The 18,118-nt window shown below is 42.3% G+C and overlaps 1 protein-coding gene across 4 annotated transcripts in view; it reads right to left on the bottom strand.

The window, feature by feature from the left end:
• Positions 1–7,709: 7,709 nt before the first annotated feature.
• APOLD1 (apolipoprotein L domain containing 1) overlaps positions 7,710–18,118 on the bottom strand; it is a 43,522-nt gene continuing 33,113 nt past the window's right edge. For 3 of the 4 annotated variants that reach the window (XM_081059895.1, XM_081059896.1, XM_081059897.1), the window contains 2 exons: positions 14,410–14,477; positions 7,710–11,457 (listed from right to left, as the gene is read on the bottom strand). In XM_081059895.1, coding sequence (XP_080916021.1) covers positions 10,714–11,454 — 741 coding nt within the window. In that variant the 5' untranslated portion in view covers positions 11,455–11,457; positions 14,410–14,477 and the 3' untranslated portion in view covers positions 7,710–10,713. Of the gene's footprint in view, positions 11,458–12,828; positions 12,913–14,409; positions 14,478–18,118 lie in introns of those variants that run through there. The other variant, XM_081059898.1, reaches the window with a different exon arrangement.

The following is an 18,118-nucleotide window of genomic DNA, read 5'->3' as shown; positions in this document are numbered from 1 at the left end:
GACACAGTGACAGACCAATGGCCAGGCATTAGGATTCCCAAATAATCTTGAAACCTATGTTCCAGCGGAGGAGGCAGCCTATTTTAAAAATAATAATAATAAATAAAGCCTCACAATCAAATGGGAGAGACCCAAAGAAGCAATCACAAGTGGGATGAGTGGTACCAAGGAGGAAAGCAAGATGCTAGCGCATCGTGTAACCATGGACATTTCTCTGTGAATCGTGGACACTTTCCTTGCGGAAGTGACTTTGAAACTGAGAACTAAAAGATGTGCAGCTCTCACTAGCTAGGTGGAGAGTAGGGAGTGGTTTACAGACAGGAAAACTTTCCAGATTAGGTCTTGCAGTGGAAAAAGTCCAACGGAGCTCACCGAGACTATGAAGTGGTCATTTATGGTGAAGCTGCAGGTATAGGTAGGGACCTGAATAATTAGGACCAAGATGGACATCACCCCATAGGCCGTGGTTAGGAGCAGCTCAGTGTGGCTGGAAACCAAACTTCTCTACCGTACCTGCCATTTGGCCCCTTGAACATTAGCTGGAACCCCTTGGTCCACTACCATATTTGGGTCTTTAGGATAAGAGATATTTATGTCCAGTACCTAAAAAAATCTGGTGCCTCTCACTGAGAATACAGTGAAAAGGACGAAAATGATCTTAAGATATAAATAAGATACGTAGGAATGGGTATACCCTGAAGTCAACAACAAGCAGAAATTTCAAATATTATGTTATAAACCTTACAGAGAAAACTGCAAAGACTAGTGTCTCAAGGTCACTTCATACTATGGCATGGGTAATAAAGGAAGGGCAGCTTTGTCTCATTTCCTGGTTGCCTGGTTATTTTATATTCCTTTCATACGAGTGTTGTGGTTTTTTTTAATGCATACACATTTTAAAAAAACAACAAATTGTTAGAAATGGAGATGTTTATATACAATTCCTTGGCAATCCAGATTCTATTGTCACTATGATATAAGTATAATACACAGCAGCTTCCAGCCACACTTTCCAATAGAAGCCTGTGATTTTAAATATATGGAGTTTGATGCCAAAGTGTTTGAACTAAACAAGTAAAACATTAACTGCTATCCTGGACATTTCTTTTCCTTGGTGATAGCCCAACATCTTTTGAACAGTTTTCCAATGATGGGCAAAGTTCTTCCCGTGCAAATCCTTCTTCTTAGGTAAAAACCAGAAGTTCACTCTCCCACCCTCCCGTTGGTCTACCTTCATAATATATCTGGAATCTAGCTACTTTTCTCCACTCTCAGCTACCAACATCTCTCTCCTGGATTTCCTGCAATAGCCTCCTCACTGGTCTTCTTGCCTCGCTCTTACCCCTTAGCAGTGAATTCTCAACATAGCCGCCAAGGGATCTTTTTAAAACAGAAAACTGATCAGCTCCTTCCTCTGCTCAAAACCTTCAATAACTTTCCATCTCATTCAGAGTAACAATCAAAGTCCTTACAACAGTCTGTACAATCCTACACGTTCAGGCCCGACCACCTTCTGAACTCATCTCCCACCACACTCCCCTCCAGCCAGGCTGGCCTCACTGTTTCTTCAACATATTGGGCATGCTTCTGCCTCAGAGCCTTGTTCTCTCTGTTCCTTCTGCCTGGCATGCTCTTTCCTCAGATACCCGCATGTTTAGGTCCCTCCCATACCAAGTTCAGGTCTTCACTCAAATGTCACCTTGAATTGAGGCCTTGCAACCCTTCTCCCACAGCACTCCCTCCCATCCCTGCTTTGTTTTTCTCCATAGCACATATATAGGAAGCAGAAGACTGGCCCCTGAAGATGTGCACACCCAAATCGCCAGAATCTGTGACCATGGCATGCTCCATGGCAACGGAGAATTGGGTTGCAGATGGAATTCAGGTTGCTGATCAACTGACCTTAAACTAGGGAAATTATCTTGGGTTGTTTAGGTGGGCTTAATGGATTCACAAGGGTCCAGAAAAGTGAAAAAAAGGCAGAAGAGGAGGGCAGAGTAATGCAGTGAATGTAACACTCAACCCAGCATGGCAGGCTTTGAAGAGAGAGGAAGAGGGTCAGGGGCGAAGAACACAGCCGCCTTTAGCAGGTGGAAAAGGCAAGAAACCAGATCCTTCCCCAGAGCCTCCAGGAAGGAGCACAGTCCTGATAACTACTTTATTTTAGCCCAGTGAGGTCCGCGTCAGACTTCTGACTGTAAGAAAATAAATTTGTGTTGTTTTAAGCCACTAAGTTGGCAGGAATCTGTTACAGCAGCAATAGGAAACAAATACACACCATCTCACAAACTAGCTATTTACTTCTTTCTTATGTCTGCATTCCCTGTCATCACTAGAATACAAGCTCAATGACAGCAGAGCTATTTGACCGTTTTGTTCACCACTGTATGCTCAGGGCCTAGAAATATACTTAGCTTATAGGAGGTACTCAATACATATTTTGCTGAGTGAATGAATATCTGTGTGTCTGTAGATTTGTAGTGTGTTTGCGAGGGGATGAAAAAGAGATGAAACAGCAGGTCATATGCTTATGTGTAAAAAAAGCAGTCAACTAAACTGAGCTTCTAGAGACAGGTTATGACCCCAGGCCAAGGTTGCTCTACCCTGACAAGGACAGAAGAAGCCCAGCAGCTTTCCATATGTAAGTCAGGGGTGTGGGGACAAGGCCCAGCTTGACTATAGTACGCAAAAGAAAAATCTCTCTTAATAGTGCCTGTACACCAAAGGAAATTGTGTCCTCCCATCCTATTCTGAGAGGTAAATGTGAATTACCAACTTCTCGAGAGAGCATACAGAACTGGTCATCCTGGAGAGGTGGGAAATGATACCACAGATCCCTCTGAAGTCTCCCCCTCTTTAGATACCACTCCTGACAAAGGAGGCTGCTCTGGGGAGGAAAGCTGTCAGAGGTCAGGGAGTTCATCGTCAGCGTCATAGATTTATAATTCAACCACGAAATGCAACAGGTTTGGCAAGGAAGTTAGTGCTGGCCTAGGGCTGGGCTTGTGTGTTTTATGCCAACCCTATACGTTTACGAGGTGGTGAGCCTCTTAAGTGGAGTTGGGACATCAAGTTCAATATAGAACGACCTTTTCTCTCTGCTCCTGCTTCTCACCACTAAAGGTCCTGCAAACAGTTTGCTTTGGTGATGTGTGATGGTCTCATTTTTCTCTCCCAATCACTGAGAATCTCTAGGCCTGCGATTTCATGGAGGATACCCACCCAGTGATGGCCTGATCTTGCCTTTTCTGGCTGCTCTCCCTCGGCTTTCCACTTTCCTCTCCATCCCAAGGCTTCCCCCAATATCCACCCTTGGACATTTTCTTCCTGATTCAGCCCTTTTTGTAAAATGTCTAAACTACATCATTACTTTTCCATTAAAACCACCGAATTAAGTTCATTTTAGCCCTTCACAATAGCACCCATCATAATACACTGTTAAAATACCACAAACACCACAGGAACTCAGCACTTCACTGGGGTGGGTACTCAAATTCACAGTCCAGTTTTAGGTAGGGCACACTTTCCATGAGATTGGAATACAGGCAAATCCATAATTTATGTAAATGAATCAATGATTGGAGTATAGCATGAATTTGAGCAGAAAGAACCTGGAATCAGGAAAACCAGGTTGACGGTTGTAGCAGGTGTTAGGGCATAAAAGCCTAGGTGGGTTGCGGTAGCCATGGAATGGAACTAAATGCCTGAGAGAGACATTTAATGGAAAGGCTATATATCTTGGCAAAGCTCTATCAGAGAAACAAAGAACAGAACGATTTGGAGACAACAATGAGATTTCAAGGGAGGCACTGGCAGACTGATGCTGCCCACCTTGATTGAGGCAGACGGGTTCTGAAACAGGGCAAGTTTTGCAGAGAAAGAGCATACTGTTAGCTTTAGATGTGCAATGCCAGTATGTCCATGGGATCAAGAGCGCGTGTCCATTTGTCCATCCATCCAATGCTTATGGAGCATCTGCTGTGGCGCGGGCTGAAAAAACACCAGGGGCAGGCTTAATGATAACTAAGATATTGTTTCTGTGCTTAAGAGCCTTGGGGTAGACACAAAATCTCTGATAAAAGATATCATGTGTTAAGTCTGTATAAGAGACACGAGCAGATTGCTCTTAGAGATTCTGATAAGAGCAAGAACACATCTGGCTGAAATCAAATGTAGGGCTCCAATGAAGGGGTAGGGGTAGGAGGAACACAGCAGGACTTTCTTTTTTGTACAGGCTCCCTGCAACCTGCTTTACTAGGTCAGTGATCGTCACCTTTGTTTTCATCTCATCTAAAACCCAACAAACTCAAATTGACCTAAGAGAATCCTTTAGAGCTGGTCTCATCCATAGCAACCTCCAACCCAGGATTGCCAAGACCCTGGGAATGGACGAGACAGGCTCCCTGAAGGACTACGTGAAGGAGGTGAGAGGGAAAGCCACCTGGGTCTGAGGTTCAGGGAACACCTGCAGTTTAGGAATGGAGGAGGAAGAAAAGCTCTAAGAGACAAACAAGAAAGGCTGAGGTCATGGAATTCAAGAGAGAAAAGTGTTTTTCAGAATTGGGGAGTCAACAATATCAAGCGCTACAGAGAAGTTAGAAAGAATCAGAGTCCAAACCGATTCCCAGGGTTAAGTATGCAAAAGCTCAGCGAACAATGTTAAACACGAATCATCCACAGACAAAGCATTATTATTTTGAATAGTTGTTTGATACCTAACGTCTTACTCCTCTCACACCTGTCTCCTCACCTACAAGTCTCCAACAGTGTTAGCACATAGCTGTCATACTGAAGTTGACACACCCCTAACAATAAGAAAACCGAAGAGCAGGTTCAGTGATAGTTTCTATGGAATCACCCTAAGAAGTTTCATTTTCAGAGGTTTTCATACAAGATCTGGAAAGGCCTGTTGAGCCAGTTATTCCTTTATTCATGTTGTGTGACCATGTTGTGTGTGATTCATGCTGTCGATACCTTCATTCCTAAGCATATCAGCAGTTAACAAAAAGTTCTAATTCATCATGTCTTTCCATCCCAGGTGCTTTGTTCACACGAATCTTGCTATGTTTAGGGCATCTGGGCAGCATTACAAAATATCTGTGCACAAATTTTTCTGATCAAAGCTGAAGTTTGATCATTTTCAAATCGCACCCTTGTTGTTTTTTGCAAATACTAGCCATCTGTAAGACTACATTTTACAGACTACATTTTACGATTTGTCTCCAAATCGTTCTGTTCTTTGTTTCTCTGATAGAGCTTTACATAGGTTAACCAATTTCTTATTGGTTAACCTACTGGTATACGATTACCCTACCTAGAGTACTAGATTGTTAGGCCCATAAGATCTGAACCCTGTCTGTATCACACACAAACGACAATAGGCGGGACAAGATGAGTGAGTACTCCATAAATGTTTTCTGGATGAGTGAATGAATAAATGAATGAATTTCGCAGTTTGTTATTAATGCTGTCACTTTCATGAGCTATTATTTTACATTGGAAAATACTTAACTCTCACAAGAGCTAAGAGCATAACTCTGGGGTCAGGCGGCCAGGGCTCAAATCCTGGGGCAGCTCTTGCTAGCTGTGTGACCTCTCAGTTCCTTATTGTCTTTAATAATATGGAGTAATTATAGAGTCCCCCCTATAAGATTTCTGTAAATGTGATAATACATGTGAAATTGTACTTGGAATAGTAACTAATACGTTTTAAGTAAATGTCAGCTATTACTATTATCATTAAATATCTACATTTATTTTCTATGTTCATTGAAATGTTGTTTTATTTAAGCACTGAATTAAGTATTGTTCCTCAATGGCATTTTGAAAGTGCAGTTTTAATAACAAGGTGAAGACAGAACAGATGTCTGCATATCAATCATGGAGCCTGGAAAAATAACTTTTTAGCCTAAAAGAAAGGTTTTAGACATCACTGTCCCTCGCCAACTCCAGCTATACAAAACCCTTCTCCTAATTACAAATATGTTGGTAAACTTGGCAACTGTATCCACACAAATGCTGGAATAGGTCATGCTATGACTGTTCCTGTGTGTTTGGGAGGCAGAGGCTTTGGCTGGGACTCATTGGTAAAGTTCTGGGCAAATCAGATGGCAGGTCTGCCTGCACTCCCATCCCTTGTGTGACGATGGAAATAAAAATGGGATTAAACATCATTCTCTGCAGGTGTAGCTTCGTATAGACAAGCTGTACCTCTGCAGTCAAGAACACATTGGAGGCCCTTGTTTCCACAATCTAATGCTAATGCCAGTCAGGATTGGGGGTGCTGAGGATCCCTAAAGTTCCTTCCTGGCCCCTAGAGGGGCCTTGCTTCATCAGCATGATTTCCCCTCTCCTAACAACTCTCTGGTTACTAAGGGATTATTTCCATATTTTAAGGCTCACTCTTTGTCCTATTCCAGACCACAGCAGGGTTTACTTTCTTATGAATTTGCCAGGAGCAAAAAGTAACATCCTAACCTCCTGTCAACTCAACATGGAGAGATTTATTGCAATTAACTAAAAGGATACTTGTTATGACGGGAATACATATGCTTCAGCAAAAATAGGATCCCAGTTTGTGGCTGGCCTTTGCAAACAGTCACCGTCCTGCCAACAAAGCCTTCTTTTTTTTTTCTTTTTTTTTTTTTTTTTTTTTGGTTGCACACTCATTAAGAGTGCCACATCCGGACCCAGGGCTGTTTCCAAGGTGGAGACTCAGAGGCTGGCACTCAGACAGGGAGATCACCTGAGGGCAGCAGTTCTTAACGGACTAGGCCAACCACGATAGGCCCTGTTTTTGGATTGCTGGACCCCCTCCCCAATGTCTACCTTTCTTTTCTTCCTTATAAACAGAATCCTAGGTATACTGGGATCGGCCAATTCTAAGCTAAAAAATCTCATTTCTCAGCCTGCCTTGCGTGGTAAAGATCAGTGACTTGCAAGGTAAAGTTCCCTGGAGGTTTCTGGGGAAATTTTCCCTTCCTAATATAAATGTTGCCCCTCACCCTTTCTGTCTGCCTCTCTCTAGGTTTTGTGAAAGTTAATTTGACTGATTCTAGGTTTCCTTTTGATTACTTCCCAGGTTGTAATTACGTTAGGTTTTGAAACTGCTGGAACTCTGATTTCTGGGTAGTAAGAGTATTCCTGTCCATGAGTTGATTGCTTTTTAAAAATTGATTTATAGAGTTAGATACAGAATATTCTAAGTAAAAATGATTAAACATCTGCCCTTTTTTAAGTTGCTAATTAATACACAGGCAAACGTGAGATTAGGGAATTAATTACAGAAAGATCAAAAAGTCTGAGGAATGGGCAATTTATTTCAACAAAGGGAAAGAACTAATTTTGCTACAGTGGGAAAAAGTGTGGAATTCAAAAATTGCTGCATTTAACTGTATCCCTATTTATCACTGCACAATGTTTTCATCTTAATGTCTCAATTCCCTCTACTTTCTTTTCACACCAAGGTATTGAATGAGAAATATATCAAGTTAACTGATTGTTTGACATATCTGATCTAGAGTGGCTTCTACACCACTCTTCTCTCTCTTTAACCTCCCGGTAAATATTTTTGACTTTGACATTTACAATATTGGAAATGACAGGTGCCTGAGGGCAAATGCATAGAAGCAGTTAAGATCAGAACTATTTGCTAAGGATTACTTTTTAAAACAGAGCACAATGTAACTAGTTTTATTGAATCCTTGAAGTGCAGAACCAAATAAATCTCATTTATTGAGAAAGAAAACAATCCAAACAATTATAAACCCCAGAAACAAACAGAAGCACTTAAACCTTTAGTACAAACATATTTATTTCTCAAACTCAGACATTTGTCTAACATACACTTATGATCTAAATACCCTTCTTCCTTTACAACATACCATTTTAATCTGTTTGTTTATAGGATGAAAGCCTTAAGGAAAAGCCTTATTCACATTCCCACAAAAGAAAGAAAGAAATATTTGTCTCTAGGCCCGAGAAGACGCACCAATCCTGGTAGAGGCACCAGTGCTAATAAAAGACACGTAAGAGGATAGATGGCTTTTCATTATCAATAAATTCCTATTAATATAGCTAAGCAGTTCATTAAATTATTCAGATGCACTTATTGAGCTCCTATTATGTGCAAAATGTCCCAAAAGCACTCTTCCTTAGATATAAAATCGGCCACTGAAATAACTCCAGGAGTTTAGGACTTTGAGACACTCAAGTATCCTAATGACAGGAAATGTTTGCTGCCGCTGCCCAAAGTACCCAGTTTATTTCTAGGGAACAGCTCAGGCATTGGAAGAATATAATTCTAACTTAAGCATTAATAAAAGATGGAGTTAAGGAGTGGTTGTACCTTTATGACATAACTTAAATGACAATGTGAAGTACATTCTGATGATCTAAAATGCAAGGCAGTCTAGGAAATGACACCAGTTTAAAAAGAAACCAGTACCAACTTCAAAATAAAGCAGGGTTGGTTGCAATTTATAGGAAAAATTAAAATATAGAACTACTAACCCCTCCCCTAGGACTGAAGTCATACTTCCTCAGACACACTGCCATCATTGGGAAGCATGAAAGGAAACTGGCAAAATTTAAAGCATATTAAATAATTAAATAATACAGCCAAGTTTTGTGTGTGTGGTCCCAAAGACTTTTCAACATATCTTTCAACATGACCGTGGTAGGAATGGAAATTGAAGAAATTGTAAGTATTTTCTCAGAGACGGCTTACAGATTTCTTATACTTCTCAAAGTGAAACATGACACATCGCCACTATAACACAAGCTATTTTGTCTATCACCCATAAGACACGATTTCACAGGACATCAGGCTTCCAAGGTCTAAGTGCTTCCTTCACATGCCCCTAATTGGGTTTTTTCCCCCTGAACTAAATAGGTTCTCTTTTCAGGTCAAGTGTTATCTATTGGCAAAGTACCTTCAAGTTAAATATACTTGCATTTCTGTATCCCTGAAGTCAAGCCTCCACTTAGAAGCTTCAACTCATCTCCTGGTCTTTCTATTCAGGACTTCCCCCATTTACGTCACGTGGAAAGGAGACTTATTCCAGAAGAGCGATGCTAGTTCCAGCTCATGCCTGGCCTCAGAAAGTCAAACTCAGCCTTATCTGAAAAGAGCCTCAGTGGTCTCCCATTCAGAAACTTGCAATTCCTATTATTTTCTAAATGTGACGATTAAATAAAATTAAATGCAAATAATAAACAGTAGTTAAATAAAAAACTTCCAATAAATTAAAAAACACATGGCATGGCAGTTTTCAGAGAAGATAATAAAGGTCAATTTCCAGTAAATTCACATTCCTTTCTGTACCAGTTTCTATAACACAATGAGCGGGCAACACTGCCCTCTACAGGGCTTTTATGTTACATCCCTTAGTTCACCTGAAGGGGAAAGTGCCTCAGGATGCAATGACCAGTGTGCACACACATTCTTCTTTTACTTCTGGGAACCAGTCTGTTCTTGACCTTCAGTGAATGACTCTGAAGACCATGGAGCTCCTAGAGAGGGCATGAGACTTCGTGAACGCTCACTGAGGGGATCAGAAACTAACATCTGTTGCAGTGGTTTTCAAACTTTAGTAGGCATCAGAATCACCCTGTGGCCTTGTTTAAATACAGTTTGCTGGGCCCCACCTGCAGTTTCTGGTTCCGTAAGTGAGGGGTTGAGCCCAAGAATCTGGCTTCCTAACAAGTTCCCAGGTAATGCTAATGCTGTCAGAGGCCATTCTTTGTGAGCCGGACATTGGACTAGGCACTTGATCTCACATAATACAACAGGATGAGGTTTTAACATCTGTTTTACAGACCAGGAAGCCAAGTCTCAGAGAGATTAAGTGACTAAGATCACACAGTAGTGAAAAAGTCTGTAATAAACCCAGGACTGTCCAACTCAACAGCATTGCTCTCTTCTCTACACTACGCTGTCAGTAAAGGAGGCTATTAGTCACTTCATCTTCCTTTCCTCAGCTTCTTCCTGCAAGGGAACAGCACTTAGTTGACTGCTTGGTTGGTTTACCACCTCAGATAACCTGGAGGTCTGGATATGAAGCCATCCAGGGAGGTCCACTCTATCCCTAGGCTGGACCTGTGAGTGGATAAGCTGAGAAGGGGGGACAGCATGCCAGCAGAAGAGGCCTTTCATGGGTCCTGAACCCTCCCTACACTGTTCAGAGATTGCTTGCTCTGGACTCTGGAGGTTTTCGTACTCAGAAACTCTAGGAGAGAGGTTTTAAAGTTAATATCTCCTTTCACAGGCATTCAGTGGACCTCAGAGCCTAGCGGGCTTGGAGAGGATCAGGACTTGGTCATGTCTGCACAGCCTCTGCAGCCTGGGCTCAAACCAAGGGCACGGGGGCAGGGGGCAGGGGCCACACGAGAACGTAAAACACGAGTGCCCAATGATGTGAAGCCGGAATGGTTTTGATACAGGAAAACTAGTTTTCAGGTCCCATATCCTACTAGCATAGGGCAAGTAAAAAGTCCCTAGCACTCAACCCCAGGCAGGATGTCACAGTGATGGGAAAAGTAGGGACGTGAGGACCTCTCCCCCGCCCCCCCATACACACACTTCAAGAAAAGTTTTTCTCATCCTTTGCATTCAGCTCCTAACGCAGCTTGGTGTTTTCCTGGGGGACCTACAAATCTGGAGCATCCCACGGGGATGGTTTCTGGCCTGGGTCATTAGGGGAAAGGATGTTCTCAGAAAACCAGCGCTGAGAGCTGGTCAGCAGAGGTCTTTAGGTGGTGGCCACGGCCGGACTTCGTGCAGAACTGCACTCTGGACTCCAGCTGCTCACTGAGTTCATCCAGAGCCCCCGTGCAGGACTCCAGGCTCTCTGCCAGTTTCTGAATCTTGGCCTTCAGCACGGCCTGGCTCACCTTGGTGGCCCCCTCGGCCTGCCTGGGGATGAGGAAGCCACGTGAGCCGAAGAAGACAATGAAGTAGACGGAGTTGTACAGCGCGATGGAGGCGTTCCTGCCGCACTGCAGCAGCTGGCGGTCCCCGCAGCCCTGCCAGCGGCAGAAGAACTCGAGGCAGCTCAGGATCTCACGCATCTGGTCCTGGCAGGTGGCGGCGATCTCCTGCACCCTCCGCACCTCCCGGGAGTTGCAGAAGATCAGGGAGAGGTCAGACGTGATGGTGACTGCCCCTCCGGCGGTGGCCACCCCCAGCCCCACAGCCGATGCCAGGAGCGAGGCCCCCAGCGTGACCGGGCTGAGCGAGAGCCCCACGATGGCGGTGACGGCGCCCACCGCGCTCAGCGAGCTGCCCGCCACGTTGGCCACCAGGGAGCGCCTGCGGAGGTGCTGGAGGCGCCGGGCCACCTCGCGCAGGCGCAGCAGCTGGCCGTGCAGTCGGCCCCGGCGGTCCAGCAACAGGCCGTGGAAGCGCCGCAGCGCGTCGGCGCCCTGCAGCTCCCAGGCCGCCGGCCCCGCCATGCCCTGCAGGGACACAGACACGCAGTTAGCCCGCAGTCGCCGTGCCTCAGGGTGGCTCCCCCCCGCGGGTCGCCTACGCCAGCGCCAGCGGGGAGTTGGCGAAAGTTACATACAACAGCTACTTGCACACAAGGGGAAACGGGTCATTTTCCAGTGAGTCATGTGTCAAGTTCTCAAAGATCAGTTCTGTAAGCTGGGACAACTGTCACAAATTGTCAGGACCTGAAATCCACGTGTGCACACAAGAATAACGCTATCCTCTGCTTTTCTCGCAGAGAACGCTAAGCATGGACGTTATTCACTATAGGTTAAATAAGATGTAAACTCAGGACGGAGCGAGTGGTGGTGTTAGAAAGCTACTGCAATACTCAGGCCTCCGCCCTATTTGAAACGTAACACAACAAGTGGTAGGTTGCACCCGTTTGCAAAGTCCTTTTGTGACATGAAGACTTGGATCTTAACAGTTCTGCAATACAGTTTTTCCCCCTCTCTGATGAGTGAAAAAGATAAGTCACCAAAACCTCAAAACTCATTGTCTATCAAGTGTAAGAAACTAACCTTTCTAAGTTAGATGCTTGCCTGAAGCAACCTTTCTACCTGTTACTCTTCCAGGTTCTTATCTCAGAATTAAGCCTAAAATGTGGTTTGCACTGTTTATTCAAACTCAAGCTCATCAGGTCTCATTCTTTGGTGGGTGCATAATTAAAACTAAATTATATTAAATGAATATCACTGTCTTTATTAAGAAAGAAATTAAGAAATTTTATTTATTAAATTTTCTTTATTAAGAAAGCTTCCTTTTAAAAATGAGTAACAGTTGAATAAAATAAAGTGCCTCAAATTTTTTTAACAACTCATTGAGGGCTACCTTGTACCAAGTTCGATTGAAGCCAATCGCAGATGACTAACGAAGAAAACTATATATCCTTGGGTAAAAGTACATCCTTCCTAGTTGCCAAAAATTCCCATCTTCATATCTACTGTACTTATCATTAATAGGAACTTCTTAAAAGTGGCAAATAAGCCATGGAAATAGAGCATTTCAATCTTGTGAGATATCAGAGCAGAAATTATTCTCACTTGAAAGATGAGGAAATTAAAACACAGACCAGTTTTAGATGCAGTTGATTTTTCACAGAGCCCAGTCTAGAATCTTGGTCTCCTGACTCCTAGATCTTAATTTTACTTGCATGCCTACATAATTCCACCCACCAGTAATAAATTTCCAAGTAAAGACATCTCTTAGCAAAATGAGAAAAAGTCACTCAAAATACATAATGGACCAAGGATATATGTACATATATAACCCAGTATTACAAGTCCAATAGCTATTTTTCAGATAGTATCCCTTTAGGCTCCCCACTTACCACTCACTTTTGGCTATCTCCAGGAAAGAGAAATCTGAGGCTGTTTCTGGATGAGCATGTTTTATAGTTTCAGAGAACCAATGACTGCCCTGGGAAAGCCTTGTCTCATTCTGAGAATTTGCCATTTCCTGTCCTGACTCCTGCTGCCTTCATCCAGAAGGATGTGACATGGTGGAAAATGACCTGCCAAGCACACAGCACATCCCGTATTTAGGAAATGAACATTGTGTGTTTGCTTTCCCCCAAATGCAGGAAAAGAACTGCAGGCTCTTCCCCAACTTGAAACAAGTGTTGTCATTCTCCCAGGGGGTATACCCTGCCTTTCCTCTCCTGAGAATAGCTAATGACGTTATTTGGGAGGGCATCAAAGGCACCCCAGGCTGACCAATTATAGTGTTTCTTGAGAGGCCACCATTATAAAGTCATTTTTTTTTTAAGAAAAGGGGAAAGGGGGATGTGCGGGGACAACTCTTATGTTTGATATAGTTACTTAAGTCCACTCCTGTATTTTAAAAAGCATTGTGAATCTTTGAGTGGTTGAAACATGTGATCCAATCAGCATGAAGCCTTAAAAAACCCAGAAAGGCCACACCCACAGGAAGTGCTGCGTGCAGATTGGGGCATCTCCAGCTGAGAGAAGATGTTGGAGGTCACAGAAAGGGCACACTGCAGGCCAAATACGTCAGAAAAATCTGTGGGGTCAGGCTGCACAGGGAGCTAATTATACACTTTCAACAGCAGCCGGGATTCGCCTTCCCAGGTTTTCATTTGAGGTAACAATTGTAGCCCATGCAACAGTTAAATGAATGGATTCTATCCCCAGGTTAGTGAAGCGTGGGCAGTTCTCTGAATAATTCAGGAGGGAAAAAGGAGTATAGCATTTGTGGAATGCTTTCTGGGGTATACACATAGGTAGCTGGAGCTCAGCCTGGAAGTCTCTGACCACAGGATCCCAAATACATCATCCTTTTAACACTACTTTCAAATAAGGAAGGCCAAATTGGTTTCTCACTTAAATAATTATTGTCTCAACTCTCTGGTTCACCTGGAAAGTCTTAACAGCCATATCTTTCTGAAACACAATTAACTTCCCCACCTTTATAACTGTACTTTGTATTTATCAACACAGGCCATTTGCTACTACTCACAACCATGGTCCTTTTGAACCTGATTTTTCTGAATTTGGTCCAAGTCCAAATGTTCTGGTTATAACTCCTCAAAGAATAAATGTAACCTTAGTCAAGATGCCTTCAATATCTACCTGCACTTTTGAGGTAAGAGGTGGGAAAATATCTTTCTCTGTCCCCACAGACATCATCACTCCAAATGGGAAGTAAGCCAGAACTGAGGGTGGGGAGGCTGTGGGTCAGGAGGGACCGTACCCTGATTCTTCGGTTCCCAAAGGCTCTTCCAACTTCCCCGGACATGTGTACGTTGAGTTTAGATGGATACAATTAAATCTTTATTTCATGGATGAGGCATTTGCTGGGATACAGAGAGGGTCATCATTTTTAGCATCAGTAATCATAGAACAGAGCTAGGATGAGAAAGTAGAAGGTATAGGAGAATGGACAGCACGTATACTCACCTCAGCCCATATCCTGAGGAATTTGTTTTTCTCTGTGTTGTATACCAATTTGCTTCATATTTGTTTCTCTATGGAGCAAAAAGAATCCAGTCATTTGACAGTGTGCGCTAGTTGAAATTTTATGGACTGTAAAACTTGGTACTTCGCATTATTTACAAAAATGGACACAAACATGACACTTTTGACAGCATTTATTTACTTTCATCTATTTAAGCACAATAAGAAATTTGAAGAATAACTGAAGATAGTTTAATCAAAAGTTTTATGTGGGCAGTTCCCCCCTACACACACATACACACACACACACACCAAAAAATAAAACACAAAGAAAGTCTACAGACAGCATCCTCAAACTTCTTTTCTAATTTGCTTTTTGGGGCACTTGTAATACATTACCTAAGAAAGACTACACTGAAAATGGTGGGTGACCCTCAGATTAACCTTCAGAGTTATTAAATCCAGGATGCAGCTAACCCATGCAATTAACAGTATCAGCTTGAATTTTGAGTCCTGGATCCACAGGAAATACAGTGCAACAAAGATGAGAGGAAGAGAGCTTTTTTAAGCACAGGGATCTCCAGACTCCAGGCCTGGTGAGGCTGAATCAGGAGGTCTGGTGTGGTGCCTGGGCAAATGTAGGTGCGATTCTGACCTGCATCTGGGGTGGTGAACCACTGCTCTAGAAGCTGTGAATTTTCTGACCACTAGTTACACAGCAGCAGCAACAGCAGGGCTAGTAGACAGCAGTTTGTTAGTTAGGTGTTCATACAGTTAAGTTATTAACAATGCATTCATTTTGAGTCCCTGGTTAATACTATTACATTTTAAAGATGAAGAGATAATCATGATCAGGACCTCCTAGAGATCCAGAGAGGCCTGGGCCATGTCCATATTTTGAGGCTCTTGGTGAATTAACAAAAAAATGAAGAAATTCTAAAACAAGATATAAAAAATTATGGTTTAATTCTTTTAATTGCAATGTAATATGTGTATATCTTGCAATGTCAGTATTTTGCTATTGACAAGATAACCACAGTGTTTATAAAATACTAATTCATAGTGTAATAATGAATTATGTGTCATATAGTGGCAATGTGATACAAGTTTAGAGTTATATGACAATGACTTTTTCCTTTTAATGTTTATCAATATAGCTCAGTGATTATCCATAGAACCCTTTTAGGAGACAACATCAAAAGAGCAAAATCAAGACAATTTATGAATGTGAGGTTTAGGCCAAAGGTCTTTGAGACTTTCCTTTGTAATAGATCCTAATGTGTACAATTACTCAAAAAAATAAAAAGTTAAAGTAATAACACATATCCATCTGAGGATTTTGCCCATGGTTTTGTCAATTTCATGAAACTTTAAGTATTCCAGCACATACTTAAGCTCTCAAAATTGCTTATTGAATTAAGCTAAAGAAAAGCACTTTGTTCTCTTGAAGAAATGTCATTATTTTCATAAAAATTTGATGAGAATTTGGCGTGAAATTATCTCTTGTACTATACAATCTGGTAGGAAACTTACAGCCATTATTCTGCAGAGGACTTTCAGGATATCTACATCGCATGACATCTGAACTATTATTGTCATAAACACATAGAATTGCACAGGAAAAATAAAACCCAGGGAACACTGAACTCCAGCCATTTTCTTTTCTCCAGATTGGCCTACAATCTTTGTTAATGTACACATACATCCTTAACCACTGGTGTTTAAACATTGCTCTGTGTTCTTTTTTCCACTTAACGTTCCTGCAGATACACACTTCTCTATGTTGACACAGTCCTCACCTCTTGTCATTTTTAATAGCTATGTAATAATCCTATTGTTTGCTTAGTCATTTCCATATTAGACAGTTGGATTGCTGCCAGTTTTTTCACTATTATAACTTGAGTTGCCAGGAACATCTGTGTAAATTTCCCCCCTGTGGATTATTTCTTTGGGGAAATATTCACAAATGGGGAAAATACCAGGAGAAGGAGAATGAATATTTTCGTGGGTTTTGTTCCATGTTGCTATGTTGCTTTCCAGAAAAACCAATTTATAATGTCATTAGCTTTGTAATAATCTCAGCTGCAGTCTGTGAGACTGCTCAAAGTTTTGTTTGGTTTATTCCAGCTCCACAAGTATGTAGTGAGTACCTACTGTGTGCCAGACGTTATCCTACATTCTAAGGATAAAAAGCTGAATAAGATACCATCCCTGCCCTCCAGGAGATGACAATCTATTGGAGAGAAAGATGCAGAACAAATCATTTCAAGTCAATATGGAAAGTGCCAAAGGTATGTGTACCAAAGAAGCCCAGGGAAAGTGCATACCCACGAAGTACTGGGGAAGAATTTCTGGAAGCAGTGATACTGAGCTGAACCTTGAGAATTGAATAGCAATTATTTGGACAAAATTTAGGAGGCTGAGGAAGGCTAGCTAAATGAACAGAATGGACAAAGGCACGGTGGAGTGTCCAGGATGCTTCCGGCAGTTTAGTACTGCTGAGCACAAAGTGGGACACTGGGGGACTGTCTAAGGAAGAGGCTGAAGGGGTATGTAGGAGGCAAGTCGTGATGGTTCTGAAATGCCACGTAGGGGAGAGGGAGCCATTGAAGGCTTTTAATCTATGACCTTACAGGGTTAGATTTGACATCGCTAACAGTTGTATGAAGGATGGATTTTCAAGGTACACAGCTAAAAGCCAGGAGAAGAGTTAGGAGGCTACTGAAGTAAATGAACGAGATTGTCATGGACTAGGACAGTGTTGGCAATTTGGTATAAGAACGGAGTAGATAAAATAAAATACATATTTTAGAAGCAAAATTGGCAAATCATACTTAAAGCTTCTGCTCAGACATGGTACCCATCATATCCACTTATATTCTATGTTCAATCAAGTCATGCGGCCACGCCAACACCAATGGGATAGAAAAGTGTACTCCTCTCATGGGGGAGGCAAGAGGAAGAAATGCAAATCATCAGACCATCTATCAGAGTGCTTTCCTTAGAGGGGAGATATTCCAAGGTGAATGTGAAAGCACCAATCATCTCATATACTCTCTTCCTCCTCAGTTATTTCTTTGGTGCCCCCGTATGAATGTAGAAAGAATCTCACTCTGGCTAGTATAAACAAACTATTGCTATGATTCTGGGGGAACATGGTTGAGAATGGGAAGGGACCAAGGAATTCTGGAGAACCAAAGATAGGAGGGTAGCAGCTGTTTTGTAGTTGGAAGAGCCTGTTTAGATTCCAATGACCAACCACTGTTCTTTCCCGTCCTTGCATCAGCTTAAAAATCAAAGTTCTAGGACTGACCACAGGGTTGGCTGAGCTTAGGTCACGTGCCCAGCCCCTGACTACTGGATAAAAAAAGGAAGGGCGTGAATCACCTTCTTCCAAATTAAAGATGGTACCAGAACTTCACCCTCCCACCAATACTACATATAGTCAGGGAGAAGGCATTTCACATTAGGAAATTATGGTGGGGGGGTGGGCATATTAGGGCGAGGAAAACTGAGGCTCAGGGGAAAAAAAGGAAAAGGAAAAGAAAACATCCACAATAAACCTCTCAATCTAATTTGACCCACCTGAAGTTTATTATAGTGCATGGTGGGAGTGTAGCTAATTCTTCTCCAGGTTGATCATTTTTATAAAATAGCAATATGCTCTTTTATAGATGTATTATTGTTGTCTTTGTCATATTGATTTGTTACC

The sequence above is a fragment of the Rhinolophus hipposideros genome (genome assembly GCF_964194185.1).
Source record: "Rhinolophus hipposideros genome assembly, chromosome: 9".
NCBI classification, from domain to species: domain Eukaryota; kingdom Metazoa; phylum Chordata; class Mammalia; order Chiroptera; family Rhinolophidae; genus Rhinolophus; species Rhinolophus hipposideros.
Note: the sequence above shows the minus strand (reverse complement) of the source record. Positions and strands in the feature narration are given on the sequence as shown.